This window comes from Sander lucioperca, chromosome 20 (assembly GCF_008315115.2).
Source record: "Sander lucioperca isolate FBNREF2018 chromosome 20, SLUC_FBN_1.2, whole genome shotgun sequence".
Lineage (NCBI taxonomy): Eukaryota > Metazoa > Chordata > Actinopteri > Perciformes > Percidae > Sander > Sander lucioperca.
Genome location: NC_050192.1, coordinates 2,462,597 through 2,484,848, shown reverse-complemented (window position 1 = coordinate 2,484,848; position 22,252 = coordinate 2,462,597). Strand labels below are relative to the sequence as shown.

General features: G+C 38.7%; 2 protein-coding genes across 3 annotated transcripts; both read right to left on the bottom strand.

Moving 5' to 3' along the window:
• Positions 1 to 1,260: 1,260 nt before the first annotated feature.
• On the bottom strand, positions 1,261 to 4,859 carry LOC116054575 (E3 ubiquitin-protein ligase TRIM21-like). 2 transcript variants are annotated; one of them, XM_031306186.2, is made up of 2 exons: positions 4,700 to 4,859; positions 1,261 to 3,809 (listed from the first exon to the last, which is right to left on the bottom strand). In XM_031306186.2, exon 2 carries the CDS (start codon positions 3,805 to 3,807, stop codon positions 2,170 to 2,172), a length of 1,638 nt encoding a protein of 545 aa, XP_031162046.1. In that variant the 5' UTR covers positions 3,808 to 3,809; positions 4,700 to 4,859; the 3' UTR covers positions 1,261 to 2,169. The 2 variants fall into 2 exon arrangements, with proteins under 2 accessions (XP_031162046.1, XP_031162045.1); XM_031306185.2 differs by having other exon boundaries at positions 4,704 to 4,859.
• A 2,431-nt stretch (positions 4,860 to 7,290) lies between these two features.
• glt8d2 (glycosyltransferase 8 domain containing 2) lies at positions 7,291 to 21,548 on the bottom strand. The gene is made up of 10 exons (XM_031306188.2): positions 21,437 to 21,548; positions 17,122 to 17,165; positions 15,772 to 15,864; positions 13,500 to 13,701; positions 12,580 to 12,697; positions 11,109 to 11,193; positions 9,666 to 9,778; positions 8,831 to 8,997; positions 7,816 to 7,928; positions 7,291 to 7,542 (listed from the first exon to the last, which is right to left on the bottom strand). Exons 2-10 carry the CDS (start codon positions 17,138 to 17,140, stop codon positions 7,364 to 7,366), a joined length of 1,089 nt encoding a protein of 362 aa, XP_031162048.1. The 5' UTR covers positions 17,141 to 17,165; positions 21,437 to 21,548; the 3' UTR covers positions 7,291 to 7,363.
• Positions 21,549 to 22,252: the final 704 nt, after the last annotated feature.

Here is a 22,252-nt window from a genome sequence, read left to right as displayed (position 1 = left end):
GCATTCTGCCAAAAGTGGTGTGTAAGCATCCAACAACTCCACAACAACCTGAACTTGAACTCTGACATCCCGATGATGTAAAATGGTACGTGTCGCCACCTATGATGCATGCGATGCCAGCTCCCGACGAAAACCTTCATCAGATTCCAAGAGGGATCAAGAGTAGTGATACTTTGTTATATACACACACACACACACACACACACACACACACAGAGCACTAAGTACCGGTGACCTTAACCCTAGATTGCTGCAGTTGATGGATGTTCAAACCTGTTTGACTATGACGCAGCACTTAAACAACATCATTCCTCAAACAGTAAACATAATAAGACAAACCATCCACTCCCACAACTAATAAGCAATACTATCTTAGGTCAAATGATGAGGAGTACCACAGTATTTTCCATAAATGTACATATTATGTACGTATTAGTATTTGTAGCTCTGTGCACATGTCAGTCATATCGTTGCATACAGAGCATTTAGCATCTTTGATAAGACATTACATTTCAGTAAATTAATTGTTGTCTTCTCAGGCAAGAAAGCGAAACATTAAACTAAATCCATAGGCTGAGATATAAGGCCATAAACTACGGAAGACGATAAGGGCCACGTGTGAAACATTAATTTGAGTTTAAAGTCAGAATTCTGAGAATAAAGTCAGAATTTCAAAATTCTGATTTAAAAAAAAATCTCAGAACTCTGAATTTGTTCTCAGAACTCAAATACGTCACGTCAATGACCAATCATTTTGTTAAACTGACAGAGAGTAGAAGGCTGACTGTACAGGCTAAAGGTATTTCCCCTTAATTGAATTTCAAACAAGGTGTACTCAACTACAAAAGATCTATATGCCAGGAACAACTGCTCTCTCACACAATTAGGAACAAGTCAGCAAGAGAATATTCCTCAAATATCTCCACTGGTGATGAATGGGACTCTGATTTTATAGACTCACAGTGTAGTTGATAATTGACATAAATATACTGATTTCATTACAAAAACTACAATAGTTACTGAAAAATGTTACATCACCCAAAACAGGACAAATAACAGTAATGATGGTCTTTATTTATATAGCAGTTAAAAACACTTTTGCTCTTAAAAGTAAATGTCATTCAGTGACATGAAAATTAAGTTAAACATTTTTATTTTTAGAATGAAATGCTCATAACTCCCAAATTATATAACATACATAAATCAACCAGCAAATTGTGGAACTATATATAAAAAAAAAAAAACACAAATCACATATGAACACGAACCCCCCAATATTAGAAATCGGTTAGATATTATACAATCCAATGTGGGCTAAAATTAGATTATCATTATGGAAAGGAAACATGACAAAAATACCCCACATTATAGAAAATATAATACAAATCAAACACAATGGTAAAATAATGGAATTAATTAACAAAACCAAACTCAGTATTGATATATTATTATAGTATATAGTGTTATATAATATATTGGAATTTTGGCCCATGGGTAATTCCATACTGTAGATTTAGTTGTGCCCCCAAACAGACTAAGTTACCTAAAATGTAATGTAGAGTTTCCAATTTGGAATAGGGAAAAATGTTGTCTACAATTTATTGTTCTAAATTTAGTAAAAACATAATTTAAAACTCTTTGGAAGGTGAAGTGATGGACTCCCAAACTCTCTGAGACTGTACCATTGAGACCCCACAGGCTCCACTCAGACACTCTCTGAGACTGTACCATTGAGACCCCACAGGCTCCACTCAGACACTCTCTGAGACTGTACCATTGAGACCCCACAGGCTCCACTCAGACACTCTCTGAGACTGTACCATTGAGACCCCACAGGCTCCACTCAGAATCTTGACCATTTCTGTGGCGCCTCCAAGTGGAGCAGAACCAACAGTGCATTAACCCTCGGAAGACAACAAACTCTTTAGGGATTCTGTAATGCACTTGAAGAGTTTTCCGGTTTATAAATGTACAGTTTAAAGGAATGCAATATTTACTTGAGACTTCTTTTTTTACAGGTTGGAAAACCCATTGAAACAACACTTACAAAAATGGGCAAATTGTTAAATTTCTGCAGTAATGAGAAACCAAATAAAAAAAACACAAAAATCATTTACATCATTAAATAATTTCATCATTTACATGCCAATTATTCCTGCTATGGTTAGTCTAATCACTGTGATTGACAGAACAAATGATTAGGGGAGTTGAGTTTTTACCAGCATCATTATGACAGGAATTAAAATATGGGTAGAGTTTCTCAGTGAAGTTACAGCCACTGAAGGAGTAGATGAGAGCTGCAGCATCTACGTCATAAAAGGAGACCAGACCCTCCTCATAATCCACAAACACCCCCACCTTCTGAGGCCGAGACTTCAGAGTGAGAGGGGTTGAAGGGACAGTGAGAGCGTTGTACTGATCTCCAATACTCAAGCACACAGTCCAGAAGCCATTCATAGGGCACAATGATAAGATGCTCTTCCTGTTGATTGTCTCTCTGGCCACTCCTAAAGCCCAGGCAGTCTTCCCTTTGACTTGAACTTCATAGTAAAATCTTCCTAAAGAAAAAAATTGCTTTCCTAAGACAGAATTACAAGATAGTCTCTTTGGGTTGTCTAGAAGATTCTGTTTTTTATCACCAAGCCTGACTTGCTTCCCATCATCAGACAGGATAAGATATAGATTGGCTGTTTCAGGATCAAAAGTCACATCCACTGCAAACTGCTGAACCCTCTTCAGCTCAACAACACCACACAGCTTCTTCATCTCTTTACCGAGTGTCTCCTCCAGCTGAGCCAAAGCTCTCCTCATAGTCCCCTCATATGATGAGTGAACTCTGACCTCTGTCCAGTCTTTGGTGGGCGGAGCAGGGTTCAAGGACGGGAAGCTTTGGAGGAGTTGTAGGTGGTCTTTAGTACGTGAGAGCTGCTCCAGCTCTGAGCTTCTCTTCTTCAACTCAGAGATTTCCTCTTCCAGCTCTTTGATGAAGCCTTCAGTCTGTTTCTCTGTTGTTTGGTGCTTCTCTGTAATTACGTCAATGAGCTCAGCCAGACTTCTCTCAACAGACTTTATCAGAGAAGTGAAGACCTGTAAACTGGCTGCTGTCTCTTTGTCGGCATCTTCCTTGCTGAGCTTCACTGACCGTTTGAGCTCCTGAATCTTCAGTTGTCTCTCCTGGATCATCTGCTGAACTTCGGCCTCTGTCTTTCCCAGCTCAGCTTTCTTTCCTTTATATTCTTCTAACAGAGGAACAATAAGATGAAGCTTGTGACTTGACTCGGTGCAGAACTGACACACACACATCTGGTCAGTCTTACAGAACAGCTCCAGAGGTCTATCATGCCTCTTACACATTCTGCTTTCCAGGTTCTCCACAGGATCAGTCAGCTTATGTCTCGTCATAACTGTGACTTTCTGGTGAAGCTCCAGATGAGCCTCACAGTAGGAGACCAGGCACACCAGACAGGATTTCAAGGCCTTCACTTTGGTTCCAGTGCAGACGTCACAGAGAACTTCTCCTGTGTTGGCATGTTGCTCCTCTGAACTGCTGCAGGTCTTCTTTTGAACTGACTGCCTGAACTGAGCAGCCATCTCAGATATAAAAGTGTTGATCCGAAGTTCAGGTCTTCTGTCAAAAAGTTCTTTACACATGGGACACTGTCTCTGGACATTAACGTTCAAGTGTTCTGTGATGCAATTCTTGCAGAAGTTGTGTCCACATGGTATGGTGACTGGATCAGTGAACACATCCAGACAGATGAAGCACAGAAACCGATCTTCAGAGAGGAGACTGCTGGCTGTTGCCATGTCTAAGAAAAAAAAATTGAAAGTAGGAAATAACTTGGAAGTAAAGTTAACTTCATTTTAATATGTAGATCAAGCAAGCCTTTTGCAATGATTTTAAGGTGTATTTCCTAAAAAACCCAATCATGCTATTTTTGGATTTACCCCATCTGTTAGTGTGTTTTTAAGTTTTTAGTGTATGTAATAGATGTATAAAGTTGAAACGATGGTGCCTAAACACACTTTGCCCACATTCCTGTTTGAATCAGTGATGTCAGTGAAGCCAGCCCAGTTTTTCATACGTGCTGCCCATTGGTGCTGCCTGAGCAAGCACATCCCGCCCAATGACTTGTTTCAATTTGGTTGACCAATCACAACAGAGTGGGCCAGCTGACCAATCAGAGCAGACTGGGGTTTTCAGGAAGGCGGGCAAAGAGCTCAGACAGAGCGTTTCTGGCAGAGTAGCTGCAGCAGTGGGCAGTATGAGAAACATATGATTTTTTTGAACATTGAAGCAAGTAAACATATTCTAGTAGACCCTAAGAGTGCACATATGATGCTGAAAAGGAGTATAATAGGGGCTCGTTAAGTGTAGTTACTTAAGAAGACCTCCAGTTTCTATTAAGATCTTTTAACATTTAGGATTGTTTCTGCTGCAGGATTTGCCATTTCAGCAGTGCAGTGGCTTCTTGTTCATTGAGGGGGATGAGAGATCTACACACGAGTCTAACCTTACCTAGCCAAAGGCTAGCCTATCGTATACAATCATCATGAAACCAAAGTCCAACACATGACCAGTACATAGAATATGCCAGGGGTTATATCAGGCAGTCTCAAAAGGAGGAAAATATAAATGTAGTAAGGTAAGAATGATTAATCAAAAATACTTTTTCACAAATACAATGATCAGCTGTACTCACTTGTTGTACTCAGAGGCTCTGTTGTACTGTCCACCTGAAGTTGTTTGTTGAGAGAGAGAGAGAGAGAGAGAGAGAGAGAGAGACTTGTCCGGACTGCAGCAGTGCTTTCTGTTACTTTTTCAGTTTTCTGAGTTCCAGTTTCTTTTTACTGTAAAGCATGTGACTGTGAAAACACTCCCCTCCCCCTTTCCCATGCTCTCCATACAAACTATTGTATAACTTTGAAGGTAGCCAAATTTGAATCAAATTTAAGGGGACAATCTGGCTTCAAGGTGTTATGACGGGAATGTCTGAAAAGCACAATTTCTTTAGGAAAAATGCAAATTAGTATTGAAACAACTGGGAACAAAAACCCATTTATGAGAGCCTGTTTAACCTGCAAACTGACAGATGAGTCCAAATTGTGTAGTGACATTGCTTCAGATTTAACATATTGAGAACAGAGGAGCTGCTCTTTACAAGCAACTACTATTAACCCAGGCCATTTCCTTTCCAATCAGCTCATCAGATCCTTTAGAGAGGACTTCTAGGGCTGCCATGCCCTCTGGCGGCCATGTTGGAAAGGTTCAGCTGATCAATAATTATAGCATGCAAACATTTCACACCAAGATTTCCTGATTGGATTCGTTTTTACAAATTATTAAAATAAGGGAATAGGTTAAATAATTCTTTCTTCACAAACTGGCTCAAAATCCCAATATTTCTTTCCTGTACATTATGTACAATATTTAGTCTTTAAAGTCTTTTTAAATAGATGCTTTTGGTGATTATCTCATCATGTTGTTATATTTTGACATTGTTGCAGACAACTTTAATAAATAGACTATAAATAACCATAGTCATTTGATTCACTGTCTACAGCCATGGTAGCATCCTGTGAGGCTATACTACAGCAGGGCAAAAAGCTAAATGTGAATGTCAACATGCTCACAGCAACAATGCTAATGCTAACATGCTGGCAGGTATAATGTTTAACATGTTTTATGTCTTAGTTTAGTGTGTTAGCATGCTTACATTGCTCAATTCGTGTTAAACGTAAACAACAGCTGGGGCTGATGGGAATGTAATTAGTTTGATAATACACCAGTAATCTCGAGTTTATTTCTTGGTCCAACAATGTCCAGGAACTGGGAATATTACTTTATTTAGGCCTATTTATTACCTTTTACAGTTGGTCCTTATAATAACTAATAATATATCCTTTGTAGTAACAGGACACATTTATTCTGTTTCAAGATTTCAATGCTATATTTGAAGCATAAAAATACCAGTAAAGAAATGTAAAAATCAGAGTTCTGACATTTTATTTTAGATAAGCATAAAAACACATTTCTCTTGCTTACCACAATTTAAAAAGACAACAAAATCTTTTCACTTTATACACATTATAATCTTTTCACTTTCACTTTGAACACATTCCTACAAATAATATTCTAATATTTTTTACAGGTATCTGTCACAGATTAGTCACATTTTGTGTTTTAGCTTACATACATAGTGTAGAGAGCATCATCTCGGCCAACATGGTTTCTAAGACATGTTTGACCAAAAATCTTTCATTTTCTAGAACATTCCTCAGTATTAAATTCTATTTCCTATTAAAGCTTCCGCCATTGTTCAAGTAAGTCCTGGACTAGGAGATAATGCCGTCTCTAAATTCCTTGCGGCAAAATTTAAAGCGACGCACAATACGGCTGTTCATGAATACAAATGATCAACATGACCGACAAGGGACGCCGATCATTATGTATTATGTACTACTAATTAGGATTCATGTGGATACATGCAGTGGTGGAATGTAACTAAATACTAGTACACTAAGAACTTAAGTACGGTACTTAAGTACAAATTTGAGCTACTTGTAGTCTTTTCTTTTCATGCCACTTTCTACTTCTACTCCGCTACATCTCAGAGAGAAATACTGTACTTTTTACTTTAAACTACCCAACAATATTACGGCCTACAAGTCCAGTTGAAATGATTGGACCATTAATCACTTAGTTGATTGACAGAACTGATTGGATCATTTCCAGTTTCTAAAATGTGAGGATACTTTACTTTTAATAATTTAGGTACATTTTCCTGATGATACTTAGATATATTTACTTAAGTAACATTTTCAATGCAGGACTTTTACTTGTAACAGAGTATTTTTTACAGTGTGGTACTAGTACTTTTACCTAAGTAAATGATCTGAATACTTCTTCCACCAATGGATAAATATGAGTGGACAGGAGGGTGAGCGTGAGCAACCAAATCTCAATGTGACTATTTTGTTATAGTTTTGTGACTGGTAGCCTGGTTCCTTTTTTATTCAAATTTGAACCTTGGTAATATATAAATTGTCAACGTTTATAAAGCTAGTATGAAACAACATGGTCAAACACACAGGGCGAAGTACCTAAGAAATACTTTTAGTAGTCCAGCTACGTAGCCCAGTGTATGTACAGTCAGATTGTCCGAGCACCTCGGTTGTCTTTTTCTAAGTGCTTATGAATTCTCCTTCACATCTTTCCTCGACCTCATGGTGTGTTACATCGAGGTCAAGTAAAAAGGTTTTGAAAAAGACGTTTTTATTTTTTTTTTTTACTATTCCACCGCAGCCCTGACCTGCACATGCTCCATGTCCGTCTGTGGCTCAGACATACGTTCCACAGACCTCAGCCTTTGCTCTCAGGCCGCACCAAGGAGAACCTTCCGGAGGGGTCTGGGATGAACCACTTCTCCCACAGATCCAAGTGAACAGCAGGGTAATTCCATGGTTTAAATGGACCATTCCAGTGCAGCAGGTGCGCCTCCTGTAGGAAGCTCTCTGAATAGCGGGCATCTGGACTCCAGCCTGGACACACAGGAACACTTTTTGAAATATTTCAGGTTTCTTTATGTCTGTTTGTAGCAAAGTTAATGTTAATTAGTGCCGCCCTCTGGATACTGTCCCCATGCTCAATAAGTTAACTTGTGATAAGCTCCGTTAAAATACTTAATTTTTATTGGTAAAAGTGTGTTTTCTATACTTTGTATGCTAAGATTAGCTTCCAATTACCACAGCAATTATGCATTTAGGAACTACTACTGAAATTCTTCTGTATGGTAACGGAGATGTTGATCTTACCCAGGTGTCTGACGTGCCACATTGGGTCCAGTGTTGTGTATTTGTCATGAAATACTATTAGCATGGGCGGGGCCGCCACGCCTCCAGCCATGGCACTGCTGTATATGTTCTGCCTGGTGGGGAGGAGAAAGAAGAGGGTTTCTGGGGTTATAGCCTGCATGTGTGAAATGCAGTTCAGCCAACATACACAATACGAAGAGAGACGGAAAAGTATAAATAATATAACAATATAACAATGACTAAAAAATCTAAGAAAGTGCTAACTGATGGCAAGGTTGGAATTTTTCAGCATACTTTTCTTAAATTTCTTTTTTTTGGGGTGTGGTTGGGATAATGTCACAAACCGGCACACAACCTGAAGCAAAGTGTATATCCACAAAATCTGCAGTACAGGCCACTAATACTCATGATTACAAGCTTTACACAGGTTATACTGTACTTTAAAATGTAATTAGAAACAAAATGCTACAGAGAGTAAGTCCAATGAAGCTAAACATGGAGTGGCATGCTCTTAAATGGCTTAAAATGTGACTGTTGGTTCTGGTCTTAAAGGTCCCATATTCTGCTCATGTTCAGGTTCATACTGTACTTTGGTTTTCCACTAGAACATGTTTCCATGCTTTACTTTTCTTTGTTTAGTTAGTTAATAAAAAGATGTATTATTTATTAGCACACAGACAGTCAGGGAGCATAAACCACATGAGAATTTTGGATAAACAAAAATGTATCATCTGCATAGCTGTTGAGATTAACATGATGTTGTCAGATGATACGATCACCGGGAAGCATGTATTTACAAAACCAGAGGGACGGGATAGCTCTATCACAAAAAGATATGAAAATGGCATGTAGTTTGTATTTAAAGAAATATTTGTTTTCATATGGTTCTACTTTGCCAATCAAATTACTGTATTGTTTCTGTACTAGATAAAGTCCTTAGAGCTTGATCTTTGACCTGGACATGTGGTAAAATGCAACGTGAGGGTTTCCAGAATCAGCTGGTCACCGTGCATACCTGAAATTCTCCTCCATCCATTTCTCCAGCTGTTTAGTGATCTTCTGTTTCTTCCATTCGCTGACATCTGCCACAAACACTCCAGGGTTGAATGAGCAATCTGTTGGGTTGATGCCCAGGTCTCTAATTGTCTCTTTCCTATAGTCCAGGAAGCCCATGTAGGTTGTCTAGGGGACGAGCTCAGAGTAAAGCATGCCATACTTCAATAACCAAAGTATCTTTCAAAGATATAAAACATTCATAACATTTGGAATCAATTATTCTAATGGTCTAAAGTGAATACCCTTTGGTTGTGAGTTTACAACAAATAGCATGAATTCACATAAATTCACATCCAAGTTGAATGATGCAATTAAAAAAAAGAAATGCCCAGGGGCTCGCGTGAAAATAGATCTGGCACGTATCTTAAGTGGAGTGGAGAGCCGCTTCACGCACGCTTCGCAAACTATATATTCTTTGCAAATTCTGCACTTAACCCATTCAGCCTTTTTTTTCTTATGCAACAGTTATTTTGTATGTATATATTTGTTTTTCTGTATTTGTTTATTTCATATTCATGTTTAATATGTTTGTTTGTTTGTTTATGTATGCAACTTTCACCAAGGAAAATTTCCACATAAGTGTCCTTATTGTGGCAATAAAACCTTTTCTGATTCAGATTCTTCTGGGACACTCTGCGGCGTGGCTGGTGGAATATCAAGCATCGACTTGAATGGGTCGCAGCGCCTCCCGAACGCAGCACAGACACGCCCGGTGGAAAATAAGGGTGTTTTATTGCTCGTCACACTGACAGGTTAATACACAAAGTGGTATGATAAAATACATAAAAATCCACCTGCATGCCGATGCTGCGCACCATCTCATGTGTGGAGGGCAGGTCGCAGTCAGTGGAGAAGGCAGCAGCATGACCTGGCTTCAGTTTGATATTAAACAGATCCTTGATGTCGCCTGAAACGCATCAAAAACATATCAACAATATATACTGTACACACACCCTACACCTGTTACAGCACTATTGAACTCTGCATGAAATATATCTCTATTGTTAAAAGTCTGGCTAAAGTAACAATAAATATGAACGATACAACACTGATGCTATGCGCTCTAATGTTAGTAGTATCGTAGTTTTAATAAAGATCAGTAGGGGAGGGGTTATGTTAAGGATAGTCTATATATATATATATATAGACACACACACACACACACACACAATGTTTCATTGATAGGATTGCCTCGGTACCGCTGGAAGTTCCGCAGGATGTCCCTCATTTCCACTTTCCTCGTTCTTTGTGTTAGCGTTCTAAAGTCTGGTGGATTTCTGAGGACTATGGTTAACTGCTCCTCAGATCTCTGCAGGGTAAATCCAGACAGCTAGCTAGACTATCTGTCTAATCTGAGTTTTCTGTTGCACGACTAAAACAACTTTTGAACGTACACGTTCCACCAAAACAAGTTCCTTCCCGTGGCTATTTTGCAGCGGCACCGTGGCTTCGTCTGGTGCTTAGCACCGCCCAAGACGACTGTGATTGGTTTAAAGAAATGCCAATAAACCAGAGCAGGTTTTTCTCCCAACCCAGGAATGTTGTGTGGACTAGCCAGACCCTCCTCCGCAGCGCTGTGGAGGAAGGTCTGGCAATGCGAGAATATGTTGAGGATGTCTCCAGTTTGTTATCGAAACATAATTTCAGGCCGCCCCAAAAAAAAATCTTGGACACAGTCTAACTCAACAATTCCGTACTACACAGTTTACAGTCCTCTCACATGTTTTCAACAAGTAACTTCTAACGTGTATAATGGGTTTAGAAATACTTTTTTACAAATATTTAAAGTGTAAGGTATTGTAATGTATATATTGTATACAACTTTTTGAATGTCACCTCTCAAAATTTCTTTAATCTCTTACTTTTATTTCTTTATGTTTTCTTACCTCTCAGCCATTTTCTTTTTCTGCTGTAACATGTGGGTTAAAAGTCTGATGCTTATGTTATAATGTTTAGCTGTAAACCTCAAAAGTAAAAAGTAAACATACTTGGCAGAGGATATTATAATTACAGGTATAATATCACATAATATCTGTATGGTGAGCTGTTATTTGTAATGAAATCTAACAAATCCAACTACATAAGTCAGTGAGTGTGACAGTGAGTGTTAGGGGATAATCACTGAAAAAGGCACTGTTTTTAACAATAGGTCAACCTTAAAAACTTTTTTATCTTAAGGATACATAGTATGAAGGATTTTACACATGGATTCCTTCCAACCATGATCACATACATACCCTGCACAATGACATCATCGTCTAAGTATATCACCCTCCTATGATTGATGTCAAGCAGAGGTAGGTAAAAACGCACAAAGTTGAGCTGCAAAACAAAAACAAAAGTTATTATTACACCTCCTTTGAATCTTTTTCACATTTCAAACAAATTGTAATCACATTTGTAAATGTAAACAAATTTGTGTTTACCGTGAATGGCCTATTTCTGATACCAATTAGGCTATCCATTTCATAGTACAAAAACAACGATGTTCAAGTTCAGACACATGGACAGAAATAGGTGTATGCAGGGCTTCAGTTACATTAACCCCTATAAGGACTAAGGGCACATTTTAACATATCTTCTTGAATTCTCCTTTTAAGGTTATTTGCATATAACCTGATCCCCATGTTTTTCATATCAAAATGTTCAGAACAAAGGTTTCTGCATGGTGACGCCCAAAATTGTTCCAGAGCAATGTGTAAAGAGATAATTTGGCCCTAAAGCAAAAATATTTTTCAAATCTCTTGTGAAAACATGCCTACACTCAATTGTTTGGGTGTTTGACATGAGTTTAGAAAAGTATTGGGTTTACAAAAGTAGAGTAATATATGAATAAAATAGTAAATAAATGTCTAAAATGAAATTTTATAATATCGCTTTTTGAGTAGCAGTCTCGCTGGTGCATCTTTTGTCCTCAAAGGGGTGAGTCAGGCCCTGGGGCGGATTCAGACATAACGATTCAAAAATATAACGCCACAATGTAACAATGTTACTACTCTCTCTGACGCTGGCTATGTTCAAACACTTGCACTCTAGTTCACGCTCACTATCGTCCCTCCCATGCTCTGGTTCCTCCCATAGAACGTCATCCTCAATGCCATTTAGCTATTTGTCGCCATCTGTTGTAGTGAATGTATATTGACATTTAAAAGTCTAGACCCCAAGTATAAGACAAACCCACTTTTTCACACGTATTTCCAGGAAAAATAACCCATCTTATATTCGGACTAGAGATGGCCCGATACCATTTTTTGCTTCCCGATACCGATTCTGAACTTGCGATCGGCCGATACCGAGTACTGATCCAATACCAGTGTGTCATATATTTTATGTTTTAACAACTGTATGCTACTATCCCTGTATGGATGTGATATTATCTCTATCTTTGTTGTCGGTCTGGCTCAGGTTAAACTCTTTGTAAAACATGAACAAACACAAACAATGAATGCCACAGAACTTTCTTATCAGTCAGTTATAACGGAAAAAGAACATGAATAAACTACTTCAACGTAGATTTTCTTTAGGGCTTTATTACGTGGTATCGGATCGGTGCATAAACTCCAGTACTTCCGGATACTGATACCAGCGTTTTAGGCAGTATCGGAGGCGATACCGATAGTGGTATCGGTATCGGAACATCTCTAATTCGGACCATATACTGTATAAAGTGTGTATGGATACATGAACGTAAGCAAACCCAGAACTCACTGGATGTAACAGATCGGGTCGAGAGGAATCTGGCTTCACCTTTCCTTTTAGAACCATGGGGTTGAATTCCAATATCTTATATTTGATGCCTTTCAGTTTAGTCCTCATGATGTATTGCCTGGGAAGATGCAAAGAAAGTAAGATTGGGTGAATAAATATGAAAGTCATCAGGATAGGCAACACTACTGGGATGTCAGGTGGCCCAGAAAAAACCCACCCACATCTCCCCTCCAAATTTGTAACAATTCCAGATTCATTACATTTACAGTATAGGGTTTTGGCTATATTGAATGCGTAACGTATGCGGACTGTTCGCGGAGCGGATGTGCTGCGGAATGTATCTTTTAGCTGGCTACACCTGCTGCGCACACACGGCGTAGGATTGTGTGAGTCACAGGCGAAACGGCGAGCTTTTGCTTTGGGATTGTTGTTTCTTCAGTTTTTGGCGCCATCACGGCTCTGTGAAACATCCATCTACTGTCAGCTGTTATCAGAGGATGCAGGTGAGGGAAACAAGAAATAAAAATAGAAACTCTCAACAAGAAACTGCCAATACGCTCATTCACAGTCATTAAGTCGTTTCCTGTATATCGGTAGTTTAATTTAAAAGAAATATAGACACTTTATGATCCATTTCTGTGTAAAACGGCCGCACACACCTCGCCTAAAAATATAAATAGAAGACGGCCCTATTTTTACGCTTGTAGAGCAGATCTCGGCAGAGCATGCACACCACTTTCACGCTGCTCTCGTGTCCGGTGTAGCCAATTTCATTGATTATGGTGGAAGCGTAGTGTTGGAACATACGCTCCGCATACGTTACGCGTGCAATGTAGCCGGCCCGTAAGAGCACAAATCAGGCTGGAAATCATCATTTATTACACCTTTAGAGAGTATTGTTTGGGAGACACGTTACAGACCTCGTCAGTTTCACGGCATCACGAAGAGTGACAATATAGAAGAACACGTTGGCGTCTGTGTTGCTATAGACGCTGTTGATGGTTGCCATGGTTGCGCCAGTACGCTCCTCCGATGCACATATGATGACAGGGATGACATTATCCGCCTCTGACACTCTCACTGTGGGAACTCGCGCTGCAGATCCGAGGCGCTTCCAGTGATCTGAGAGACATTTACAAAACGTGCTCAATAAATACCTGAAACCGCTGGTCATTGAAGTTTTAACAAACGTTACTCAAAGAAGAGTAAACACTGCATATGTTGGGGACTACTTTCAGCTGCGTATTACAGTTTTTTACAATCACTTTGCTACTAATTTCAGAACCTTGATGTCATTTTTCAAAACTCTAGACACAAAACTCAAAACAGTCATCACTTGTAACACAGGCTATCCAATGTTCAAAACATTGCACTGTGAATTCATATCTTTAAAGAAATATTGCACTTGCACAATCATTGGTTCAAAAAACAAATTTATTGTGAAATACCATTGAAGCGTTACTTTAGATCACCCACACACAAGCTACCGATAGTTTCACTGTTATTGTTCGTACAATCATTAAATATTGTAGCACAAAATAGGTGATACATGTTTCATCATGGCACTACATATAAATATATCCCTGTAAAAGTACTGCAGTAGATATATATATATATATTTATTTATTTATTTACTGTATTTAACCTTTATTTACAGTATCCAGGTAAGTCGATGGAGAACAAATTCTCATTTGCAACGACGACCTGTCACATTCACACAGTTCCACATTCATACCTGGAAGCTGCCCAGTACAACCCCAGTCAAAGTCAAAGTCAAGTTTATTTCATCCATAAAAATGGAAATTACAGTGCTCATACCTGCCTGAATGCCCATAAAAACAATAGACCATAAATACAATAAATACAATATACAATACAATACATAAATACCGTGCAGAATTTATAAAAATGTAGGTTTAAAGTGCTTGTTGTGCTGTCTGATAGTCTGAGGTATAAAAGAGAGAGCATACCGCTTAGTTCGTGTCACAGGGGGCCTTAGCCTAACACTACGTTCCATAACCCTGCCAGTCAAATTACCATGAAGAGTCTGATCTGCTCGCCACTGAGCAGTATATATATAAATTATATATCTCAATCATCAGTAACGAGTTGGCAGAATTGGACAAGCAATTCCAAGGACCTGCATGCATACAGTGCAGTACTGTCAATACAGTAAATAGTCTTAAAGGTAGCATAGAAACAGTGTCTGATACAGTAAACAGTAGGACATTACAGTAAAGAATGATGATGAAATATTACATCCACAGATCATGTAGTCTAATTGGTTCATGCTCCACACTAATTGGTGACAATGAATCTCGTTATCTTGAAACTTTCATGATCTAAACATGGAATATTGTTTTTCTGTTTCCATACAACTATGCAATTAAGAGTTACTTATCATTTTGAGTAGTTGTATCGATTGATAGTTAGATCAATGTAATGGAATGAGTAGACAATCATCTGAAATGTAATGTGTGAATTGCCTTTTGAAATAGTAGTACTTTGATGTTAAGTTGTGTCATACTGAACGGGTGATCTTTGTTAAATGAACAAATCTTTGGTTTATGTGTATTGTATCCAAGCAATTGAAACATTTTGAAAATGTGCATTTTGATCATTGGTTGTGAGTTTTTGTGTCTAGAGTTTTGAAAAATGACGTTGAGATTCTGAAATTAGTGCCAAAGTGATTGTAAAAAACTGTAACGCACATTTCCGGACGCAGCGACGGTAGGTCTGCAAAATAAGTCTCGGGAAGGAACTTGTTTTGGTAGAACATTTGCACCCCCGCAAAAGAAAACGCCACATACGATATTAAATGAAGATGAAGATAACGGTTCACATTATACAGCAACGTGAGCTATTTAAATTAGCACCACCAATCGGTCCCCAAAACGTCCCAGTTAGAGAGTAAATCCCATAAACATATTCTTTGTAAATCTTTACAATCATTCCCGAAAGAACCAAGCACACCGGCCTTGTTGCACACTGCAAATCTTCAAAACTTGCCATTTTTCAGCGTGTAGCTTCCTAGCTTGAAGGTTGTTGTTTTACCGAAGCGAAGGTATTTTGAAAGCGGCAACACGCAGAGCGCGGAAGGTGAAGACCATGCGCCGGGTGTCGGGTAATTATCCTGGAAATATACTTCCCTGGGTCCAGATTAGGATTTGAATAAAACCGGTGTGGGTGTACCTGAGAGTCTGGGCCGAGTGGAGGCTCTGAGCAGTATACTGTGCAGCAGGAGACACACCATCAGCACCAGCAGCACCAGGAGGAAGCGGTTAACTGGAACACAGGGCGAGGCAGGAATTAGTCCGTCAGTGGTTTACATGCACATAAAGTAAAGTAGCTTATATCCAATCAGACTGTAAGAGTTCTCTCAGTATGTACTATAGTGTGTAGAGCTGTAACAAGTCCAAATGTTGCCGTACAATCAATTGTCTCAAATAATTGTGATTAACAATATAATTGTCTCTTTCAGTCAAATTTAAAAATATTTGTTAATGTATTATTTTTTGCAAACAAATAAAGTTTTGAATGAATCCCAGGATACATCTTTCGGGTTATATCACTGTCATGTGACCCAGATGATGTAATAACACAAGTACACAGCCTATAATGTAAACAATGCCTCCTTATTTTCATAAAACATATTTTCTAACTGTTTCCCCCCCTTATGATTTTTGTTATCATGAACATGTATAGGGCCAAGTGCCAACAACTAACAACTGAAATAATATTAAAAACAAATAGTCTGACCAATAAGCACTTATATAATTACAATTTGGCATATCTTAACAAAATCAACACTTACCATCACACGCCTTAAGCTAATGTTAGCAATTAATTGTGGTTAAACAAAGACACCTCAAATATGTAAAAAAAATTTACAATTAGACAATTATGTTTCCAAGTTTCCAAAGAACATACCTTCCAAAACTTAAAGGGGAATTTCTATATTTTTTCAACATGCACCGTATTTTCCCATGCAATATAGAACAATGGAAGAATGTAGAAATGTTACATATACTGTCTGTACCTTTTAAAGCATACGTCATAGTATTTTGTGTTCAGTCCAAACTGCTGTTCACACACTGGATGGAATCGTTAAAGTAAACTGCTTGCGGCTGCCATCTGGTTACCTCATCACACCCTCCCCCAACGCACGCACGCACGCACACACACAGAGCTAAGTACCTGTGACCTTAACCCTAGATTGCTGCAGTCGATGGATGTTCAAACCTGTTGACTATGACGAAGCACTTAAATAACGTCATTCCTCAAACAGTAAACACAATAAGCCAAACCATCCACTCCATTTGGTGCATATGCATGGAAGCTGAAAGCATTTCTCCCTTTCCTGGGGAGAAATGTGGGGGCTTCTTTACTGGCCCAGAAAAAAGCTGATACTATGATAAGAGTCTGTTTAGCGTTACTGTCCGTCAACAGTAAGAGAAGACGAATCGTCTTTGTCTTTCTTTCATGCACATTTCTATAACCCGAGACCATAAATCAGCCGTATCTATCTTTATCTTCACTTACTTTTTCTCAGGAGAGCCATTTTTCATGTTTGCGTCCAACGACATCTGCAAACACACACACACACACACACACACACACACACACACACAGAAAGAGAAAGCTATTAAGTCACTCAAAAATGTTGAAAGATGAAATATTTCTTGGCCTTAATAATGATGTCTTGAAGGATTTGGCTGTTCCTTTAGTATGGTTTTAACACTGAAACTTTTTTTTTTTTTTTACTTTTTGTTCATAAAAAATGACTCAAACCAATTACTCGATTATCAAAATAGGTGACGATTAATTTAATATAGTTGACAACTAATTGATCGATTCATCTTTGCAGCTGTAGTTTGGCGACATCTGAAAGCTGCTTGACATCCTCCTGGATATATCTACAGTATTTCATATGTTCACATTGGAGATGTTCCGATACTGCCTAAAACGCTGGTATCGGTATCAGGAAGTACTGGAGTTTATGCACTGATCCGATACCACGTAATAAAGCCCTAAAGAAAATCTAGTTTATTTATGTTCTTTTTCTGTTATAACTGACTGTCAAACTGCAGAATGAAAGAAAGTTCTGTGGCATTCATTGTTCGTGTTTCACAAAGAGTTTAACCTGAGCCAGACCGACAACAAAGATAGAAATCATCAGTGTTGGGAACGTTACTTTAAATAAGTAATTAGTTATAGTTACTCACTACTTGTTTCAAAAAGTAACTGAGTTAGTAACTGAATTACTCTATAATAAAAGTAACTTGTTACCAGGGAAAGTAACTATTTGCGTTACTGTTAAAAAAAAAAAGTTGCTATATGTCAAAGAATTTGGATTTTTTTGAGCAGTTTTTTTTGTCGTGAGGCAGAAAGATCTATCTTTTGCTGCTTGGAGGACTTTACTCCGAGTCCTTCTTTGCTAGTGGATGGCGAGCTATCATCTGTGGTGGAGGTATCGCTGTTTTTGGCCACTAGCTTTGTAGATGCGTGTGTCATTGTGAGATGCTTCATTAAATTAGAGTTGTTTACAACGGATGTCGACAAAGTCTTCTCTCCTGGACATAATGTACACATTACATGCACGTTCTTGCCTTTGACCACAATGAATTTGAAGTAGTGCTTATATCTCCACCTTGAAAATGCCAACTTTTCATCGGATTGCTCCTGACTTGCCATCTCTGCTGCTTCCTCGAATCTCTGTTTAGCTGTTGTGTGTGTGTGTGCGTGGCGCGTGTGTAAAAACACTGGCTCTGATTGGCTACCATGAAACATGACTCTGCCTTAGCCAATCATAATCGCTTACATCGTTATTAACCCACCTCCTCACTAGCTGTGAGCCAGGGGTGTGTTCGGATTACACAGTTTATTCAATCAATGCATAGTAACGCACCGTATTTAACGTCCAGTAACGTTAACGGCGTTGTAACGACGGGAAAAGTAATTAGTTAGATTACCCCGTTACTGAAAAAATAACGTCGTTACCTAACGCCGTTCTTTTAAACGGTGTTATTCCAAACACTGGAAATCATATCACATCCATACAGGGATAGTAGAATACAGTTGTTAAAACATAATAAAATATATCAGTCCCTCCAGAAAAACGCGATTATGCGATCGCATAATTCAATGCATAATCAGCCAAAGTCTGCATATTTATGCGGGGGCCGCATTTTTTCAAATACGCTGCACTTTCGCTGCATAAATTGCAGATTTCCGCACAAAATATTTTTCGTTGCAAAAAAGTCACATAGGCTATATCGTAGCAGAAAGTTGAAAAATGTTGCGTTTACTTCACACAAGAGCAGCTATTTTCCCCTGTTGCCATGGGAACGTTATGAAGTGACGTAATTACGCGACGTGAACATCATTGAAAAGCTGCAAACCCCGCGATGAAGCCATGATGAAACCGCAGTTTTTGCAAGTTCCCGCAATTCCGCAATCGCATAAAATTGCATAAATATCCCGCATATTCCATCGCATTTTTTAAGAAAACGTGCCGCATAATCAAGGATTTTTGCCCGCAACAATCACAAAAAAATCCGCATTTTTCTGGAAGGACTGATATATGACACACTGGTATCGGATCGGTACTCGGTATCGGCCGATACACAAGTTCAGGTATCAGAATCGGTATCGGGAAGCAAAACATGGTATCGGACCATCTCTAGTTCACATTCTATGTATCATTTCTGTCATTTAGATTGTGTAAACTGTATATTTCATTATGTTGGATATTCTGTACACACAACATCTATTCCATGTCTGTCCATCCAGGGTGAGGGATCCCTACTCTGTTGTTCTTCCTGAGCTTTCTTCCATTCTCTCCCTGTTATGGATAGATAGAGACATATGTAAACAGATTGTAAAGCCCCCTGACGCAAATGTGTGATATTGGGTTATATAAATAAAATATACTTGACTTGCATATACGTATGTGTGTGTGACTGTGACAAACTGAACAGTGTGACCTGGCCCAAAGCCAAGGCACTGGACAACACATGTGACTGTATTTTCTTCAAAGCCTTTCTTCTGCCATTTCCTTCCTTCCTGGTGCCAGGGCTTCATCGAGGAATCTGTTTGCCTTCCAGCCATGTAAACTTTTATATAACAACAGAACAGAAATGCTTTCACAACGAATGCCAACTGTCTCACAGGTTCAAAATCACCCTCTGATTTCCTCCGATCTCTATCGCCTCCTCTTTTAATCAATAACTGGGTTTGACTGATTCGTCAGTGGTGCGTTTAGGGCTGCAACTAACGATTATTTTCATAGTCGATTAATCTGTCGATTATTTTCTCGATTAATCGATTAGTTGTTTGATCTATAAAAATGTCAAAACATGGTGTTTCCCAAAGCCTGAGAGGACGTCCTCAAATGTCTTGTTTTGTCCAAAACTCAAAGATATTCAGTTTACTGTCACAGAGGAGAGAAGAAACTAGAAGATATTCACATTTAACAAGTTGGAATCAGAGAAATCTTTTTTTTTTTAATAAAAAAATGACTCAAACGATTAATCGATTATCAAAATAGTTGGCAATTAATTTAATAGTTGACAACTAATCAATTAATCGATTCATCGTTGCACCTCTAGGTGCGTTCAGTGTAAAGTGGTGAAACCTTGGCAGGAAACGTCACACTTTTTTGTAGGTCCCTCATTAGTTTCACACCCACAGTAGTCGGCCTGCTTTTCGTGTTTCAGCCCTCCCTAAGAAACCTGCGGACTCTAAACTTAACTAGGCCAGGACATGCGGTTTGTGTCATGAATTTGTTTCTGTTTGTCACCGTTTGAGAGCAGCCCATAACATCTGGACCTGATTAGCTTCAGATACTGCACAGCCAAACACACTGTCTCTGGCCTGCGTTCGAAACAATTGACAATCCACTCAAGACTCTCCACATTACAATGCATTGATCTTACATGTGATATGTGCTCCGATCTCGATGCATTCATAGTCACGTTGTCTATGTTTGTGCAGAATTGTACTGCCAGATATGAACTCCCACATGATTTAATGCCTCTTGTATTCTTTATTTGTGAGATTTTGTCTTATACATGATACTAAATATCAGAAAAAAAGGTTCTTGCTATACAGTCATTTTCTTAAAAGACTTCTTCTATACATTATTACATTATTATGTAGCAGCAACCAGTTACAGACGTTCCTAAAAGTTTACATGTAACTGTGTGGTGTGGATGGTGGTCCAAACCAAACCGCTTAAGTCATCACACTGCAAAAAATTCCTAACTTGGATAAAGCAGTACACTTTTCATCGTTAAAATCCACTCACAAGAGAAAAGGTTCTGTAACATTTCATTGGCTTACAATGGAGTTAGATTGTTTTGAGGGAATTTTCTAGGAAAGAAATGTTTGAAACAAGCTTAAAGGAGGCACATTACCTCCCCAAGGCATACAGTATCAAAAACAAAAAAGAACCCCACAAACAAACTTGAATTTTAATCCCAGAAAAGGATTAAATTGCACTGACACAACGGTAAAACTGTCATGCATCATGCATTTTCCATTCGTTATTAAAGTTGAAAGTTATACGTTAAAGAGATATTTTTTTCAGTGTTGAAGGACAAAAAGTTCCCTTGTCTAACAGATACAACCGGGTTGCATACATGTCACAAAAATGCACGAATATATATGCATAGAACATATTTCAACTATACAATAGACATAATAATGACATATACGTGACATAAGAACTGCATTTGGTAAAATTATATGAACTTTGAATGAAGGAGGCGTGTCCCTGTCGGTATGATATGTGCATTATCAGTCATGTAGCACAATTAAGGGCACATTTCAAATGTCAGAAATGGCGGCTACTTACCAGAAAAAGGGTGGTAATTACGGCCAGTCTCATTCCTGGTGTTCGTGGACCATGTTGTTAAAACCTCTCTGGACTGAGGCTCACACTAACCAACAAGCCCACTTTCCCCCTTTCCCACCTTTTTCTTTCTCTCCTCCCCACCCCCCCCCCACCCAAGTCCAGATGTGACTCATCTTGTTCACCAGTGCCCTGTCTCCCCGCTGTCATGTAGCCAGAGACTGGCTTAGTGGCTTTGCTCTCCTCAATTCACGGAATTAGCGGTGATACTGAAAGGTTTTTGCTGTGAAAACAGTAACTTTTTTAGTTAGTAAATGTTCGGCTTGTAAACTAGAAAAGTCATAATTAAATGACACTGACAAACGCTCTATTTTTAACGGTGGGCTGTGCCACTTACTCAAAGTGTTTTATTATGCTAATACTTAGCTAGCCTATAACTGATTTAAACCCGTTTGGGGGTCTTTTAGCGAGCCAAAACGTACGTTGTCATAATAATACACTAGCCTATTAATTCATATCCTGAAGCGATAACTGATTTGAACCCGTTTTTTTTTTTTTTGCGAGTCAAAACGTAACGTTACGTTGTCACAAAAAAAGTGTTTTAATACTTAGCCTATACGTGATAACTGATTTAAACCATTTAAACCTGTGTTTGGAAAAACGTCGTCAGAAAAACTACATTTCCCATAATGGCGAGGGTGTTGCTTTGCTGGAAAGGACGACTAAAGTCTATCCCTTCTTCAACAATTTGGGCCGTCACTTTGTTAAGGCCGGTTGAAAATAATTATTTTGATCTATGCATTATTTGGTCAGTAATAC